The 20,449-nt window shown below is 34.3% G+C and overlaps 1 protein-coding gene across 3 annotated transcripts in view; it reads left to right on the top strand.

Moving 5' to 3' along the window:
* The window catches only part of PCDH7 (protocadherin 7), a 496,511-nt gene extending 487,178 nt beyond the window's left edge, over window positions 1-9,333 (top strand). For 2 of the 3 annotated variants that reach the window (XM_069068787.1, XM_069068777.1), the window contains exon 3: window positions 4,961-9,333. In XM_069068787.1, coding sequence (XP_068924888.1) covers window positions 4,961-5,340 — 380 coding nt within the window. In that variant the 3' untranslated portion in view covers window positions 5,341-9,333. The remainder of the gene's footprint in view (window positions 1-4,960) is intronic. The other variant, XM_069068798.1, reaches the window with a different exon arrangement.
* The last annotated feature ends 11,116 nt before the right edge of the window (window positions 9,334-20,449 follow it).

The following is a 20,449-nucleotide window of genomic DNA, read 5'->3' as shown; positions in this document are numbered from 1 at the left end:
TACTGGTAAGCCAGTCAAATACTATTGAGGCAGTGGCTCTTAGAAAGACAAAGTCAGACCTGTATGTTAGATAGTACATTTTGGCAATTGTCTGAAGTATAAATTTGAGAAGGGAATGACTAAAAACAGGAAACACTTTTTAAGGGGACATCAATAGTCCATGTGTTTGATGAAGAATGCCTAAATTATAAATATGGTAACTATACATTGAGAAAAAGGATCAGAGGCAAGAAGCATTATATAGCTATAATTAACAGGACTTGGCAACTGGTTGGAGTAAGGATGAAGGAAAACTTTACAATCACAATGGTGATTAAGACTATTCCATATGAGAATTAGTTGAAGGAATGGGGCGTAGGGTGGGGGTTCTAGAGTACCAGAACATGTATACTGTCTTTAAATATTTGAAGAACTATACTTTGTCAGAATGGTTAGGCATATCCTGTTTGACCCAGGGTACAGATCTAGAAATTTTGGAAATAAAGAGCAGAGACGCAAAGGGAGATCAAGTGCAAGTGAGAACTTTCTAAGTATTAGAATTGTCCCAAAATGGTAAATATGATCTTGGAGCATAGTATCCCCACCTCATTAGAGTTCTTTAATGTGAAAGTTGGATGACCATTTATCAGAGGGGTTGTAGAAAAACTATCATAATATATCCAGATAGGAATAGTCAACAGAAGTCTGAATTTCCTTACAACTCTGTAATCTTGTGATCTGAGATAACGAACAATGACCTTTCAATACTTGTATATAGTTCATATAATATTTTGTTTGGGAAATGGGTAAATCTTCCAAAAGCTATTTGGATCATTCTGATTTCTTTAAGGCTATTCCAGTGGTAAATAAGCCATAGAAGGATTTCAGGTACAGACCCTGTGAAAGATAGAATTTCTGTCATCTAAGAAGAGCTTAGCTAAGTTTGGAGAAACTCATTATCAGGAGCCTAGCCACTAGTTCATTAATATTTTTAGCCATAGTAAGAGACAACCTACTAAGATACAGATGTATTACAATATTCATTGTTGAAGGGAGTATATACTCTGGTGAAATCATAGGTTCTTGAAGTATTTAAATGATATATGAAATATGTAATGTTTCAGATACAAGTAAGAAATATCACATGGTATTAAGATGTGCTTTATTCCTCAGCTATTATTCTTAGAGTAATTTTCAGTAATTGAAGGAGTTTGCCTAGCAGAGAGATATCTTGGCCTCAAAGTCTGGAAAGTCTGGGTTTACTTCTCATCTCTGACACATATTGGCTTTGTGACCCTGGGGTGAAAATGCTTAAAACCTCAGTACCACATGGCATCTCTCAAAGACTAATAAGTGACACATAAAGTGTTTATATGCATTAAGAGAAGAAATGACTAAACAGTAGCTCTCCAAACCAATGAAATCAAAGGTCATTTAAAAAAGAATAGTAAATGACAGTTTAACCATGTATAAAAAGGGGACGCTCTCTGTTATACTACCAGTGCATTCCAGACAAAATTGAACAGCTGAGAGACTTGCAGATAGGAATTTTTTTGAATTAGCAACACAAAAGGATATTCTTAATTGCAAAAGTTAGTTATACAACTCACTTGTTTGCTTTCTGAATATTCATACCGGTCTCTATAAGGCCACAGAACTGATCATTTTCATGATTCATTGCCACTCTTCCCTATCTTGGTCTTAAAGATAAGTCTCTAAAATGTTAATGCTATTGGCAACTCATTTAATAACAGTTAAGCTTTAAAGGTTGCCAAAATATGAGATCATATCACATGACTTAAGTCTTAAGGAAACATAATGCTAAAACCAAATACTTTATAGGCCCTATATAGTCTTCATTCAAAAGTGTTATGATTGAGTCTTCAAATCCATTACTTTTTCTTATGAAATAAGTCAATACAGGCTCCTGTTGCTTTTTTTGTAATTGACAGTTACTGTGTTTTTAGTGTTCTATCAAAAACACTTTGGAAGGAGATGATCTGCTGTCTTCAATTTCTAACAAGGACCAAATAATAGGCAATGGATTTAGGTTGAATATCAGAACAAATTTCTCCAAAGTGCAAGATATTAAATATAGGCATGAATTTTAGCAAGGTTTGCCACCATGTTTACAACACTTTGATAATTTCTTTAGCCTATTATCTGAACAACCATCCAAGTCTGAAAGAGGTGATTGCTTGTGATAAATCTTTTGCAGACTTCTTGATTTTTTACTGAATTTGATGACAAAAAAATGCAATATATCGTAGACAGTTAGGCTTGTCAGCTTCTAGGTTGTCACCCTACTCAGGAATTTGATTCTGGAAATGACAGATATCCTTTATTAAAAATCATGCCTCTTGGATAGAGATGTGGTACACTATAGGTGACCGCTCTGAGGAAAAGTCCCTTTTAGTTAAATGTACAAAGTAGAAATCAATCCCAACTGGAAACTAGCCAGGCTGTGTTATGAAAAGACCAAGGGAAAGAAGGTCAGTGCATCTCAGTAGCATTTCAATTTGGAACTTGAATCAATGAAAATAGATTTAATTACTTGTGAGCAGTAAGTAGTTTAGGTGCATAAGTTAAACAAAATGTAAGATGAGTTTTCAGTGTATTAATATAACTCTGCTAACCATGCCTTATTACATAGCATAACAAAGGAAAACAGTGTAATGCATTCCAAACTGAAAATACAAATTAATCCCTGAAAACTAGCCTCCTGTGTAGCTAATTGAATCTATGATAAGCTGAGTTTAACATTAAATGCATGAGTTTTAAATAAACTTAAAGGAATGAATGTACAACAGTTAGGTTCACTTGAGCAAGGTATTAAATCAGAGAATTTGACAGAAAGAATCAATTTGAAAATACAAGATCATAGAGTTTCCAGAATATCAGTACACTGTCATAGAAAAAAAAAGTTATAAATGGGGTGAAGGTAAAAGGAAAATTATAGAGGAGAAAAATTATCTGAGTATAAATTTTGAATTTAAAGAGAATTCTTAAAAGAATTTCAATATTCTTAGATATATTTTAAAAGAATATAGAGTTTATACATATACCTTATTTTTTATGAAAGTTAGATTATTTAAGTTTATTGATTAAAATGATTATCAGTTAAATCTTGTCATATTATAAAATGCAAAAATGGATTTAAATCAGAATATTTTTTCAAGAAAATTGGGAATTAGAAAATGATTTGTCATTTTGGGGCAAAATTAAGAATATTTTCATACTCAAATATCAAATAGTAGCATGTATGACTTTATTAAATGACTGTCTTTCCATCTTACCTTTGGGAAATGAGAGAAAAATCATTACAGTGTTTCAGCTATGATGAACAGTAGAACTTCTTCAATGAATTCTCAACAGTCCCAGGCTACAATGGTTCAGGAACTGATGGACTGACAAATGTCAATGTTTCTGTTATCTATCACAGAGGAAGAAAAAATGATAGGGATAAACTAGTGTGACTAAATTATTAAATTTCAGGAGATAAAACAGAATAAATGTAATTCAAATGAAAAACAAAACAATCATATGATACATTATAGTTAAAACGGTAAGAGTATAATCGCGATTTATCATGAAGAGTTTACACAGCCCAAGACTACCAAAGGTTGTGCATATGCAAACATTATTGATTTCAACCCTTGTGAACATATTCTTTGGATCAAAATTTGACTCCAAGTATAGATTATGTAATCCCCAAGTTATATAATAAAATGATACAGTATGATATAAAATGGAGCTCAGTCATATTATGTTCTTTTGTTTAGCTACAAACTAAACTATAAAAAATATTAAATTCTTTACAGAGGTGTTCTCTCCTATTTTGTAGCATACATAGTAAGTTCATTAAAAAGCAGCAGCACAAAATAAATTTAAATGTTAACAGTGAGAAAACTTGAAGTCATTTTTCTCAACAAACACATGTAGTAATATTTAAATCATATATATTTATATTTAAAGGTAGGAAAGATTACCATGGGCACAAAGTGCTGATTAAAAAGGATTTACCTCCATATAGAGAATTAACATTCACTTCTCATTCCATTGTGGTGCAAATAGCAAACTTATTCAGGTAATTACACATGCATTCTATAGCACCATAAAGGTCAGAAACATGACTGCATTTGTACAACACACCACATTCACATAAGTTTTCCATTTAGCAAACACTTTGGCAACAATTTTTTTTTTCAAAGTGAACTCACAGGGAGATTTTTCCTATATCACATACATATTAGATCATCTGAAAATGGAAAAAAAAAAGTTGTTTTTATGCTCTTGCCCATTCTTTATTTGTAGTTTTTCATTTATAATCTGGTTACACGAAGTGGTATCCATTTGAATGCCACTTATGAATCACCCTGATATATTAAAAAGTTTTAAAATATAAGGCTTTTAATTTTCACAAATTCCATATATTAGGTATTATAGATTAAGAGATCAGATTAGCAAAAAAGTGTTCTTTTTTCTCTCTGGGATAAATGATACAAATTATAGCATATTTGTCTATTCTGTTTAGATTTTGTTGTTGATTTTCTGTGCAAAAGGGAATGCAGAAATATACTGGATAGCTATCATTATCCAATATGTGGGGTATATCCATACTGCTATATCATATTACCTGTGGCCATATAATTTTGAAATGAACAATTTACCTGATTATTCCTTAGTAAGACAAACAGTGCTAATGCAAAACCCGTATTTGTATATTATATGTATAATATTAATACATATTTTTTTACAGCTAGGGATTCCATATATCTCTATGTAGAAATAGTAATATATTAGAATTCCTAGCCAAAAAAAACATTGGTTTAGGGTAGTGGGAAAGAAGATGCTTTGGTGGGGGGTTCAAGAAAAGGGATCAGTAGGAGGAAATTTATGACTTTTTCTTTATTTTGAGACACTAGAAGAAGGGATGAAAGGTGACATCCATTCTTAAAGACTTTTTCTCCTCTGATTTCAGATTCAAGGCCTCTGCCAGATGTAGCCCTGACAGGGAAGTGCACCCGAGAGTGTGATGAATATGGTCACTCAGACTCCTGCTGGATGCCAGTCCGCACTTCACCTGAAAGGAAGCAGAAAAGCCAGCCAAAACTCTCCACATTCATGCCCGTTGATGAACGAGGCAGCCAGGAAAAACTGGCCAATGGAGAAGCCTCTCTCATGGGTGACCGCAACAGAAACCTCCTTAACAAAAAGTTGACCTCATCCTATGAGACCTTCAGTGCAGCTAGTTTCAGCAAAAACGAGGAAGCCAACCCAGAGGATATTCCCCTGACGAAGACAGGGGAATACAAGCCATCTCCTGTCAATACTCTAACTAGAAGAGAAGTTTATCTGTAGGCTATCAGAAGCAACAATAAGGTTCTTTCACATATGAGAAAGAAAAAAGGGGCAAACCTTAAAAAAAATCAAAACAATTTAACTCAAAAAAATAAAAATAAAAAAAGAGGGGGCTACCAAAGAGACAAAGCTTGGCCTGCCACTTCTGCCTCCAAATCAGGCACTTAATTAAACTGTCTGCCTGACAGTGATGTACAATGTAGAAACCATTGTTGTTACTTGCATGTCTAATCCCCTCACTGATTTACCTCCCCCCCTTAAATTGATGGTTGCAAGTTTCTTTCATGGTAATAAGCCCGATTAGCAGAATACAGCACACTGTCTTTATCCCAAATGCTGAAGCATGACTTTAACCATTTTGATTTGGTTTGACTGTCATCTGAGCTGTTGAGAAAAACAGGTCAGAAAAAAGTATACTCCAAATAACACCACCAGAACATGGTTGATCCCTGTTAGAACAATCTGCCTAAACTCCCAAATTCTAGATACAGTTATTAGAAAAGTCTAACCATTACTAAGCACTTTTTGAAGACCACAGCTTTAATATTCTCACATAAGGCTGATGACAGAAAAATAATTTTCAGCCTGAAACTACAGTCCAAAACATGGCATATTTCCCTATAAAATAATTAACTCTGAGGTCAATTCCATTCATAGACAGGATGTTCTCTCTATATGCATAATTAATTACAGTTTGCATAAACAAATTAACATTACATGCATCATGCTAACGATTACCTGTTGAACTTATATTTTCTTTGGACAAGACCAACATTAGCACCTATCTGGGACAATTTCAGTCATTAAAAGGCCAAAGATCATATCATAGATCAGGGGAATTACAAAATATTTTTGGTCTTGAGTTAGAACTCCATCACACCCACAAAAAGCTAAATACATACATGCAAACATATTTCATTTTGCATAACATCAAAGTCATTTAGTCCAAAAAACAATTTTTTCAATGTATTTTAGTTGAAATCCTCAAAAGGAACTTGTCAGTGTTCTTGCTGATACCATGATAAGAGGCAATGCAGGTCCTGTGCCAGTTCTGGGTAACATTATCAGGGAAGATTATATTTTTCAAAGTCATAGAAATTACGGATAATGGGTGGGAGAGGAGGGAAGTAAAGAAAGGTGATACATTGGCATAAGCATCTTGCAAGTTAAGTCCAATGTCATCTCCTCCCCAACACCCTCCTGCTCCCCCAGAATCCAGGGTATGCTTACCGAATTTAACATCTACATTACAGATTATCAAACGCTTTGGTCAATGGTCCTATGCCAATATTCTTGAAACAAAAGTGCATTAAATCTGAGTCTTGTGCAATATAAAATGTCAAGACTCATAGCATTTGAGGAAGGTGACAAAGAGTCTGATTGACTTTAGCACTGATATGATACTTACACAGCAACTCAAGACAAGTCACAAAGCATTCCAAACTGAACATGAAAGAAATGAGCTCTGGGCTGTGACATTTCTCACAGGATGCACATCTTTAAGAAAGTCAGAACAGATACAGGTTTTTGTGTGCAATAAAAAATAACAGAGTGCAGAATTTGAGCCAGCTGCTCTGTAGATGAAGGTTTCGAACAGTTTAAAACGGAGCTGGGACATTCAAATGAAATTGACAATCAGCAAAATGGGGAATAACATGAGATGAGAGCAAACATTCAAATCCCTGAATGGTCATAGCCTGGTGTAAAGGGATGCCTAGGCTAGATGGCTCTCTAATAAACAGTAGTCACGATGTAGTTTTGGCTAGTTTCTTGCTTTGTGGAACTACTTAGACTATAAAGTTAAGCAGCCTGGAATAACAGTTGATAGTTCAGTACAAGTCATCACAATGTTTATCTCTGAAAACTACTTCTCTTTTGGGTCGTGGGGAAGGGGAGGGTATGGGGGAGGGAGGGTACTTAGGGCCATTCCATTTTGCTCTTTCCAGCATTAAGGCTTTTGTTTCAGTGTTAGTTTGTGTATAGTAGTTATGATGAATGGGGACATGGACTTGAGGGAAAAATAAGACTAAAATATTAATAATTGAACATTTTTGTGTTTGATTATTATTTACATTATGGAAAGATGAAGTTCTAGTACTTTGATAGGAAACTGCATTAAAGCAGTACTGCCTTGTATAATCTGTAAGTACCTATTAAGAAAAATGCTTCTAAAGATACTTATGTAATAATGTATACATATTTTTCTTGCACGTTTCAACACAATACTCAATTGCATAACACAGATATTCAAAAATCTTTTTTTCTTTTTTTTTGTTGCTTCAATAAGATTTTTCTTTCTTGGAAGAGACACTTGAAAACCACTAGATAGCTTGTTTCAATATGTCTTTAAACCCTTTTGTCTACAAAGCTAATACGGGTCACACTGGACCTTCAGATTAATTGGATCAGCAGTCACTCACTGATGTTTGCACCATATCAAAATTGGTCATGTTATTAAGTCATCTAACTTGTGAGAATCTCCTTAGAACTAAAATGGGTGTGAAAGAATAAAATTAAGTGTACTGTAAGTATTCACAGCAATTCAAGTAGAACTAGCCATCATAACATGTTTATTACTATTATGAACTGGCATGACACAGAAATATATTTTGTGTTTGTATTTTTTTTTTAATTTTTAAATAGGCTAAATCTGGTGCCACTCCACATATAGAGTGCTTTTTAAAAAAACAAAAACAAACAAAAAAATAAATTAAAAGAGTGAATGCAAAATATGCAATTGTGCCTTTTCTACCTGTCGTTACAGTTAATGTGGTGGTTGGGTTTGGACACTGAGGGATAATGGGCTATTCCCAACTCCCAACTTTTTTGAACCTGTATATTTATCCATGTTTATTTTCTGAGAAATGATAAATGATATATTAAAAAGAATTTGCCTTCTGCCAAACTCAGATAATGGTCCAGTCTTAAATATCTTTCATTATTAAAACAAGCTTGTGGCATAAGTATGGACTGTGCAAGAGATATCAGAAGGGAGCTATAGCATATACTGCAATAGTGACCCAAGTTGGCATTTGCCATGTGTGTTCAGTCCATTCTGCAAAGTAAATGATTTCAGTTTTTTGTTGTTGCTATTTTCAGCTATCATTCCATTTTGGTTGTACAGTATATAAATGTTATTTTCTGTACACAGGAAACCCAAATGAACTTTGCATGCATTTTACATTAGGACACGTTTATAGATTGATGCATAATTATATAACTTTATATATGTATTAACGTCTGCAACTTCAATCAAAAATATGAAGTTCATTTTGGATCTCCAGTAACAATATATTTATTCAATATAGTTTCTGACTGGCCTGCTGCCTGAGTTTTGAAAAACAGGGGAGGCATTATTTTTATGTGGAAAGGAACTAAAATGGAACTGAAGATGTCTGGCTGAAAGATTACCCTAGGAAGATGTTCTATAGGAAAACATGCACATACACATGTGCACAGACACCCCAAGAAACTGCCTTAAAATGGGCAGCTATCTTAAAACAATCATGAGAAATCTAAACAAAATAGTTCTACTTACATAATATCAATGATAAATATACAGTGTGTCCTTAAGAAAAGGAGAAGAGAAAATGGACTTGAAAGTAGTGAAGCATTTCAGTTGTGTCCCTGGCAAAGGTATAAAACATTTGGAAGAAGGCATCATTTTCCACCTACCTGGGGTACACTTTCAGACAACTTTTCCTAAATTTTAAAGCACTTGCATTCAGTGTGGTACGCTCTGTTTGTAATATTAATCATTGACTATTGTTCTGCAACTTGGATGTTGATAGTGAAGCAGAGAACAATTTATCATCGTTTATTATGAGTCACTATGCACGCAACTATGCTAAACATGCAAAATGTATTAAACGCTAGTCCAACTCTATTTATGAAATATTTTACATAATTTAATTTGCTTTTGTACAGTTTTATGTAAATAAATTGCTTGTCATTTTTGTCTCTGCAAATTAAAATATAACATGTTCAAATGGTTTCCCCATTGTAAGTCTACTTCTCTGTTTGACAGGTAATTCAGTTTTGATTGCAAAAGAAGTGAATGAATTGATATGCCAGTTTGATGCAGAATGGTTTGATTTTGGGTTAATTCAAATACGGTTAAACAAAAAAGATGCTGCCCCAGTAATTGTTCATTTCAGTAGCATTGTGTATAATGATAACATTGCTTTGCTTTATTAGGGAATGAAACTTGAGTTTAATTATTTTTCATTAAAAAAAATTCTAGAACAGTTTCCTGACCTGCTCTAAATCTTAAATTAAAGTGCTGGTAATCAACGTACTATTAGCTCTATTTTTTTGTCCTGAATCATTTAAAGCATTTTTAAATTTAAGACAAAAATTTTGTAAGTAAGTATATGATTCTGTAAAACTACTTACTTAAACTCCAAAATAATTACAGAACAGGAAAAAGTCAATGCTGTTTTTTTTAAATCATAACCAGGTAAAAAAATACTGGAAAAACTGGATCAAATACATATTTATCTTTATTAAATACCTTGCCTTCCATTGTCCAATCAACCTTCCTCCTGCATTGGTAGCCAGTCTTTAAAAAAAAAATCATTTTCCTCTGCTATCCACTCTGCTTATTTTTCTCTTTATGGTTTAGTTTTACTTGTTTACATGTTTCTATCAGATCTCATCCTCAAGGCTCATGGTAATAGTATTTCATTGAGTAAATTGGTAGGAATTAACATGTTCTTGTCTTCCCTGTATCTGATTCACTTCCTTATCTTAATTCACTACCCCTTCATAATGATTTTCCTAATTTTTTTTTCATCTTGTTCAGGGTATAGAAATACTATCCAAAAAAAAGATTAGTAGACTGGTAGAATTTTTTTTCATATTTAAGAAGAAGAGAATGAAGTTAGAACACACACATCATTGCTAAAGAAACATTAAGAAAACCAATGTTTCTGTAGTTAAGCTACTTTTAAGTTACATTTGCCGTTGTCTCTTCATTTTGGGTGGGACTCCAAAGGATCATAGATGAGCTAAATATCAAATATTTATAGAAATACCACTTAAGTAACATGTCATTGAAAGAAAAATTCTGTATCTGCAAAGGTGATGGTAGTAGTAGTAAAAATAATCGAGCATACTAAGATGTTATAAGGAAGTTGATAGCATATTTTTCAGATTCTCCTACATTGCAAAATGAATATTTCATTATTTTTCTTTTTTATACGATGACTCAGTCAATTAAAAAAAACCTTCAAGGTAAGAAACAAAGACTATTTAGGAGATTTATTTCATTCTTCAAAGCTTTAATTTATCATCCTATGCAATTTTTGCAGAGCAAACTTCTTCCACTAGCTACAAATCATATCCTTGATTGGAAATCAAGCAGGAAAACACAAGAGAACAATATTCAAAGCATAGACCTATAACATGGATTTGGAGGGATGAGCAATGAGCTTGGAAATTTTAGCTCCCAGAAATAATGGAAAATCAATTTTGGTCATTCTCTTATCTGGTATCACCGAGAGACTTTTTATTAACTCCTAGCAATGCTGGTTTATTACTACCCAATTTATTCTGCAGATATGATTTAGACTTTGCTCACCATGATATGGATGTGACTTTAATGGAAAAATCCTAGATTTAATTAAATCTGCAAATAATGTGTACATTTTCATTTCTACCACCTTTTAAAATTTCACCTTGTTGTCAAGTATTCCTGTCAAAGTGTTTTGCATGATTTTTCACTGGCAAAGAAAGACAACTAATATCTGCCCATACAGTTATTCTTTTTTTGTTGTTGTTTAAGTTATGCAGATTGGCTATCTCTGCTGCTCAAGTTCATCAGATAATTATCAGCACTTGACTTTGTACTGAATCTCCCTGATGGTGACACTCTAGATATCCAACTCGTCCAACATTTATGATACCTAATTGAAAACTTAAGAAGCATTAGAGTTCAGCTTTCTTCTTGCTGAACAACTCTAACCAATATCATCCCAGAAAAATAAAAGAGTATTTAATAAGATATGAGTACAAAAAGTCAATCTAGGTTATACCAACTGGTTGGAATGCATTACCAGGATTGTCCATCAAGATTACCCAAATCCATGAAATACTTGTTCAATCCCGAATTCTCCTTAGTTTTCATGATGCATTTACTTTTCACCCATTTGCTTTCCATGAAGAAATCAGCTTTATACTTTTTGTCTTCTATATCCTAAAGCAGTTAGCCACTTTGCCTTCAAGGGGGAAAAAGTGTTTTGCTCTGCTGTTTCCAACCTACATAGACTTTTCCTAGTAGACCTTTTAGTGAGCAATCCAACCACCATAAGGTATATAACTCAATTAGCTTTATTTTATTATACACTTGCAGTAACACATTATCATGCTTACAGAAAATGCAGGAAATCAGAACTGACCTTTGTTTTTTTCTTTTATCTCCATTCTAATACTTGTTTATAAAAGGCACCCAGGAAAGTGCTTAAGCCAAGATAAAATGCATCTTTTTTTTTTAGCTGTAGGGAGTGGTGAGAGATGTAAATATGTTGAAAGAAAGGAAGGAAGGAAGGAAGGAAGGAAGGAAGGAAGGAAGGAAGGAAGGAAGGAAGGAAGGAAGGAAGGAAGGAAGGAAGGAAGGAAGGAAGGAAGGAAAGAAGGAAGGAAGGAAGGAGAGCTAACAATTTATGCTCCCCCTTAACTCTGACTTCATTTCTCTCTGTTGCTTTGAAGTAAAATGTAAATTTTATTCAGTGACTAAATTTAATATGTGTGACCCATACAGAAGTAATTTTGTCTCTTTATTGCGCCTTCTGTGGAAGTATGTAGAAAATGCTTAAAAGGTCATAAATGTGTAAGCTGCCCATAATACTACTGGAAGAAATAACCCAAAAAGTTATAGTTTATTTGACATCTTCAGTTTTATTATTTCTGATAAAATTTGCCATGATACAAATTCAATCCCTTAAGAATTTATTAGGCACTTACTGTATATCAGACCCTGGGCTAGGTTCTAAGGATGCAATTAAAAAAAAATACCTTTCCCTAAAGGAACTGACATTTGTTGGGAGCATATATACCATTTTTAAAAGTGTTTAAGCAGGTGGGCAAACTTTACAAAGTACAAGTGGAGGAAAATGTCCTAAGTTCAATAAAGCAATGTCAGATAACTTTAGCAGGACCTGAACAATAAAGGCATTATTACTAATTTTTTAAAATAAAAATCTCCTTTAGAATCTCACAACAAATAGTGAAATCAAGAAAAGAAAAGGGCTAAAATAAAAATCTATTCCTCTTCTTCACATAAACCAGTTTGATGTCTCTGTGTCAACCTAAATCTTTTACAATTACCACTGACTTGATAATATTCTTCCTATGGAGGAAAATAGGAACATTTTATATCTTTAGAAAGTAGCTTGAGTGAATTTTTTATTAAAGCTTTATGAGGAGATTATAAAAAAATTAACTGCCAGTTGAAATAGATTTATATTATAGAGATGGGAAGAAAACAAGAATAACTGGATTAGTTTAATTTTAAACTTGAAGGAAACGAAGACAGACAACTCTTAGTTACTTGTTTCTCTAAGAGTTAGATAAAATAAAATCACTTTCTAACTCTAAGAGCCATGTGAGCTTGAAACAGGACACTAAAACAGTATAAAACAAAAGAAAAGAACCAACCAATTTATGCCAGGAAAGTGAGCTGAGTGCCAATGAGTTCTGCCAGTGAGTCCTAATTTACAGTGCTCCATATGCACACAGACTACTTAAGTTTCACCATCATGCAAGAAATACAAGGTTTGATGCCATATAGACCTGTGCCTTTCTTGATGAGAGGGTCTAAGTGAAGAAGAAACTAGAGTGGGGGATGTTCATCAAATACTCAAATCTGGGTCACTGTAATTCATTCCTGCTTTGCATCAAGACTATCATCATCTTCATTAAATCTTGAGTTAATTTAGGGCACAAGATAACTAAAAAAAATGTACTTTGTAAAGTTGAAGTCCTATTATACAGGTAGTAGAATGAATAACTTTTTAAAGAGCATTATGAAATGCTTAAATATCATTTTACTTTATGATGCATTTTTATGGTAATACCTCCTTAAGGAAGAGTGATTATCATCCCCAGGTTAGCTTAGCACAGTGCCTGGCACAAGGTAGATACTATAAAAATGTCTCCCTTGAAATCATGTACATTCAAACTATTTGACCACTAGGTACTACAATACACATGGCTCCAAAAACAGCATGACATTGCTAACTCACCTTAGATAATGCTGTTCCCAAATTAATACAAATGACATAAAAGTACAGTATAAACAATAACTAATAGTACTGCTGAGCTAACAATTGATACCATAGGATAAGAAGCAAAGTCAATGTTTTCAAGGAAGGAATTTGGGCTGTGACCACACATGACATATTCAGAGAGTGATTATTTAATTTCATTGATTTGAGCAAAATATAAAATCTCTAAAATTCTGTTTTGTGATGGATTTGGGGGAATGTGGTTGGGAAAGAAAAGGGAAGGCTGAATAATCCAATATGGCTATCTCTGCACTCTACAACATAAATAATCTGACAGGAGTCAGCCTGCCTCTTTACTTTGTCCTACATGGAGCTACTCTGAATTAAAGAAACTCTAAAAGTTAAATTTATCACAGTAGTTATTTTGAAAATCTTTGACTAGGCCTAGGAATTATCAGTTCTCTCCTTAAGCAAACTATATGAGAGAATAATTGGAGGGGGGGAAAGCTTCCAAAAGCTTCTGTCAGTCCAGGAATGTTTTGAAGGGAAGAAATGCAATTGAGAATCCTTCTGTTATCACAGAACTTGCTTCAAGGCAGTGAGTATTATTGGGAAAGAAAGGAGGAAAGGGATGAGCAACATAGCCTGTGTCAAAAATGACAACCTCCAATTATTCACCTTTTGGTAAAACTTTAGATATGCTTCAGTTATATCAATTATCAGGATGTAAATAAAGACATGAAAGATACTTCCTGGCAATGTTGAAAAACTGCATGGAATCTTCCAGATGCCACTTTGATTTTTTTCCATGTCTTTTATGGGCAGAAAACAAATAGAAGAACATTAGGTGATTTTGATTTTTCTCTCAATTTAGGATTTGTTTGGGTTGCACAGCCAGTATATTGTCATCCACAGGTTTAAAGGCAGTAATCATTGGAGAAATCCTCCCACTTGACTATCAGTATGACAGACTTTTCTACTAGCATTGTCACAGGTAGAGAAATTATCTTCTATGAATACTAATCAGCTACAGTTTTGACCAAGAGGCAGGAGCTGCTTTGGTTGAGATGTGGGAATATATTTCTTTGGTTAGCAATTCACTGAGATCAGAGACCATAAAGATCAGAAGAGAAGGAGGAGAAGGAAGAAGGAAAAGAAAAGGCAAAAGTAGGAGGGAAAAGAGAACAAAAAGGATTAAGAAGATAAGAAAAAAGATGAAAAGCAAAAGGGAAAAGAGAAAGAAGCTGATGAAAAGAAAGGCAAAGAAAACAGAAATGAGAAGAGAGAAAAATGAATAATAGAAGGAAGCAAGGAATGTAGTGATCAATAGAAGAGTTTTTATTCTTTTATAACTTTAGCAATAGATATAAAGCACAATTTGTAAGACTGGACTTGAACAATAATACCATAGATAAATTCTGAAATAGGTTTTCCATTACAGATTTTTGGCTGAACTAACAAATTCAAGACCATGGTCACTTCACCTCCCACTCAGTTGGAGCCAATTCTCCCACAGGTTCTGTTCCAAAGGGATCTCAGTAGAAACATTCTTCCTACACAATTTAAAAGTGTCTGGCTAGAGAAATCAAGTGGGAAAAGTTCACTTTTCCCACCCCTGCTAGGGCACTTCTTTTTAAGGTTGTCTGTGTGCACAAAAGGGAAATCTCCTGTCGATTTCAAGCTCACCTTTGATCTATTTAATGCTGTGTTCCTGTGTTTCTGCCTAGGGTGAAAATTAGGAGAGAGTCTATCTCAAAAAAGACATCTCTTTAGAGATGTGGGGTCACTTTTTCTTAGCATCTCAACCTTCTTCAAGTATGCTAGGTAAGGATCTACTGGATATGGCCTCTTTTAAGATGTTCACTGTCAGCCTAGTTTTTCAAATGCTTTCCCTAAACTTGTAAATCTCGAAGTCCAGCATCAGATCAAATCTCTAAAACTAATCAGATGTCTACACAAGAGATATACTAGGATCTATTTCTGAACACTTACTTTCTTTACTTATTTCAAGACAGTACAGGCATAATAAGAAATTGAATTTTGGGACAGCCAGGTAGCACAGCGAGTAAGAGCACTGGCTCCAGTGTCAGGACGACCTGGAGATCAAATCCCAGGCTCAGACACTTAGCACCCACCCAGAAACAGCTGGTCATGTAACCTTGAGCAAGTTACTTAACCCTAATTGCTTAGGGGCGGCCAGGTGGCTCAGTGAGTAAGAGCACCGGCTCCAGTGTCAGGATGACCTGGATCAAATCCGGGCTCAGATACTCAGCACTACACCCAGAAATAACTGGCCGTGTAATCTTGAGCAAGTTACTTAACCCCAATTGCTTTTAAAAAAAAAAAAGGGAATTGAATTTCCCCAAAGTAGCATCTAGACAGAGATAGCCATAATACATGCATGCATGCACACATACATACATACATATACACATGTATATGTATGTATGTATATATAATTAAACACATCTGTATATACAGAGAGAGAGAGAGAGAGAAACAGGGTAAGCAACCTGTTACACTTCAAAGATTCAAGGAAGACTATTAATGTGCCTAAGAATGCCTGAAATTCCAAAATGAGAGAATGTTTCATTGCATGTTCATTGCCTTAATAGTTCCTGCCCTCTCCTTCCCTAGACAATGTTGCAGGCAGTAGTGCCATGCCTGAGGCCAGGAAGACTCATTTTCCTGAGTTCAAGTCTAACTTCAGATACTTTCTAGCTGTGTGACCCTGGAAAAATCACTTACACCTGTTTGCCTCAGTTTCCTCACTTGTAAAATGAGCCAAGAAAACCCCAAATGGGGTCACAAAGAGTCAGACACAACTATAACAAATGAACTACAACAAGAAGGCAATACATCCCATTGTGAAATATCAGTTCACAGGATTTAGCCCTAGAAGGTAATTTTGAGATAGTAGAATCATAGAAATAAAACAACAAAGACCCTTTAGTAATCATCGAATACAGTGCCCTCTTTTTACAGATGAAGAAACTTGGACCAAAAAGGGTTAAGTGGCTTATTTATATTCCTACAGGAAATAACTAGCAGAGCCAGGGTGTAAATTCACATCTTCTGATTCTAAATCCAGAATTCTCTGCATTATACCAGACTGCTTCTGTGATGTTTTGAGGGGAGCTGACCCTCAGGCACCAGAAGAATGACATTAGCATAGAACAAGTACATTGAGTCAGAAAAGGGGCAAAGTGGAAAATGACAAATTGGAAGTCTATTTGCTGACTTTGCTGTTAGCTTTGTCTTCAAATCATGCTGAAAGCACTTTCAGTTTTCATTGTTGAAACTATTTTAAAGTTGTCATCTAGACTGTAGGGGAGGGGGAAAGAATGGTTAGTGCACTCACTTATATTCAAAGACCTGGATGCATATTTTGGTTCCTCAGCTTACTAGCTGTGTCCCCTTGGAAAGTTACTTCATCTCTCTAGGTCTCAACTTCAGGGTGGGTTGACTAATCAGGTATCTTTAACTCTGACATTCTATGATTCTGTGATTAAAATTTTGCTTTTTTGTTCTCCTAAATACGGGGTTTCATTAATATTCACCCCGGGAACCTCCATTCTTTTCTCTGTACAGCTGCCTTCTACAAAATTCTTTATATTTCCATGTATTCAGCAATAGTCCCTACAAAAATGATACAAATCTATATTTCTAGGATTAGTATCTTCCAAGTGCCAATCTCCATCTGTCTGCTCAACTTTTCTGCACAAATATCTTGCTTTTATCTAAAAATGAATTCATGTTCTATCTTTTCACTTTCACCCCATAACTATCCCCACTGTTCCTTTTCCTTTTCTGCCAATCCCTCACCTCCCAGATTTCTTCCCAAATATTCTGATACTTCTTTTAGCACTTTATTTTGTTTCACATTCTCGTCCATCAAAGCTTAATGAATATATTGTGAATATATATATATATATATATTGTGAATAGTATGTTGAACTTAAGAGTAAGAAATACCTATATTTGGATCCCCCACCTTTGACCTTGGGCACAAGTGACTTAACCTCTCCAAGGATCAGTTTTCTTGTCTCTATTATGGAAATAATACTATCTCTAGTACCAACCTTATAGGGTTGTTAGAAGCTTCAGTGGATGTCTACTCAATATATTATGTACTTTGAGAATTTGAGAGAAATATATGGATGTCAACAATTATTACTGTGCATGTATATCCATGGTTTTTCTTAATCAGCAGACAACTAATTATATGTGTACTGTCTTTTTTTTTAAAACAAGGCATACAGCTCCACACTTCATAGTGATATAAAAAATTAAAATATATTCTCTTCTGAGTAGTTATAGAAGGATGGATGAATAAATGGAATGGAAAGATGATGAATGAATGAATGGAATAGAAGTGTGACAGTGGTCATATAATAAGATAGCTTGGGTAGATTACTGGATAGAAGGTGAAGATAAAACATTTTGTAAACAGAAAGAAGGTTAACTTGGTGAAGAGTAAGAAGAAAAAAGAGATAGATGTGATTTATTTTTATTTAATATTAATGTTAGTTAATATTAATAAATTAACTTTAAAATAAATTTATATTTATTTAATGACTACTATGTGAAAATCGCTGTACTAAATATTTACCTCTATGACACTTATAGTCTAACAGAGGAGCTTACAATCTAACAAAGCATGCCCAGATATGCATTTCTTGTACAGACAAAGGATATACTTTTTCACCTCTTTCTGGGATAGTGAGGCTGTCAGTCTTATTTAAGTACTGAACTGGGGTCAATTAGTTTTATGAGTAAGGTTTATGTTGTGAAGGAACCTCTTTAAAGATCAGGGGTTTTATATTTTAAGATGATGATAGAAAAGAAGTCTAGGCACTTTTCAGCAATGATTTTTTTCCCAGGCAATGAGTCTTTTAAACAGACTAATCACTTCACATACTTGCAAGCACACAAAGATTAAAAAAGGTTGCAGCTTTGCATAAAATGCTACACTGGAGTCAATTTCATATCAATTTCCTACGCATACCAGGTGAAACCTCATTGACTTTACTAGGCATTTGCATATTGCAATTGAGATGACAATTTCAATGAAATGAGTCATCTTTAATGTCAAAATTCAAGTGTGGAGATCTTAATTTTGCCTAAGTAAATTTTTCTCTTTTTACTAAAATAAAAACCAGTTGATATGACTGGGGCGAGCAGACTAAATGCTACTTATTGAATGCTGTGATCCAAGGGCATTTTAGAGACATTTTCCACTTTGTTCATAAAGCTATTATCTCCTTTTAATAAAGAAATCTTTTGAGTCAGTGGGAACTCTGTGGCCACAATGAAAGAAGACTGTTTATCTTTTTTTCTTACACTTTTTTAAAGTTTAGGAGGATACTAATGTTTTTCTAGTGATCACAGACGATATGAGATCTTTATGAAGTGAACCAAAAGGCATTTGAAAAAAAAAAACTCCAGCTAATATTAAAGCAAAAACATTATTATGAAAAAGAACTGTTTTGTTCCTATTGCATATATAGTTCCATGCTGAGTAAAGGGAGGTAGTATTTGGTTATTTGCCTGTCAATGAAACAGGTTAGCTCCTCAAGGGTAGGATTGTCTGTTTTTTTTTTTTTATCTATATCTCCCCAAACCAGCAGAGTGCCTGAAACCTTGTAATTCCTTAATAAGTGCCTGTTAATCAAATGAATACTTCAGTAATAATATTGAATTCAATATGACAAATATTTATTAAATCTCATGCTTAGGTACTTAGGCATTATTCTAGATTCTGAAAATAATGTTTAAAACAAGTATATGAATATGAAGAAAACACAGCCCATTCCTAAAGGAACTTATAATTCAGTAGAGAGAGGAGACATTTACAAAAATAACCACAATAAGTTAGAATATGTATAGGCATTATAATAAGAGACATCAAGCTGAGTGATATGAGAAAATGAGGTTGCCTACTAGGTAATTTCTGAGAATGTTCCAATAATGCCATGCCCTCTAATTTCTAGTAGGAACATATGTTTCCTGTGTGGGATACATCATTGTGGTCATATTATAATGTTAATTACTCAACTAGATTTGGTTTACCTTTCTAATCAATGGAATATCTACATGAAACAATTTCTCTGCTTTTAAAAATATGGCTGTCAGAGTCAAAATCCTTTTTTAAAAAAGCATCTTTCTGACTCTACCTTTATAATATGTCTCTGTTTCTCAATCTCTTTGTGTGTCTCTTCTCTTCTCCATGAATCCCTTAATTTATTCTAATAGCAGAGTTACCAAGGCAAGTTTTGAAAAGAGCTGCTTATTTACTAGGTCAATGAGAGTATTTCCAAAAATGATCTAAGAGAATGCTGTGCATGCTCTTTCCTGTCTGTGTTATGTACTGACGGCTGTCTAGGGGAACCACAGCAGGACTAGCTCTCAGGAGCAAGGATGACTTTGCTGTCACTCACCAAAATGCACAGACCTTCTCCTTTTTATACAAAGAAAGAGATTCATGAATTTGTTGCAATTGCTTAGCCCCTGTTTTTGATCGTCCTTGCTTCTTGAAGAGAGTCATGATATCAGGGAGGTAATGCCAAGACATGCAAGTGAATTGGATTTAAGCAAGGGAGGGCTGTGCAAAGTCATCAGCTTCACTTTTTCCTCCAGAGCTATCTGGGTTCAGGGCCCAGATACAGATCAGAAGCATTGGAGATGGCCCTGGATGCAGTGGGAGACCTTGGCCTTTTTAAACTAAGGTCTTAAACAGATCTCAGTTTGACTGAGGCAACCCTCATTCAATAATTAAGCTTAGGCAAGAAATGAGGCATAGAATGACTTCTTTTACCTAGTGACAGATAGATAGATAGATAGATAGATAGATAGATAGATAGATAGATAGATAGATAGATAGA

Source organism: Petaurus breviceps, unplaced genomic scaffold (genome assembly GCF_028583685.1).
Source record: "Petaurus breviceps papuanus isolate PSGF00001 unplaced genomic scaffold, PetGlider_PUasm1.0 140, whole genome shotgun sequence".
In the NCBI taxonomy this organism is placed as follows: Eukaryota; Metazoa; Chordata; class Mammalia; order Diprotodontia; family Petauridae; genus Petaurus; species Petaurus breviceps.
This window is presented reverse-complemented; position numbering and strand designations above follow the sequence as displayed.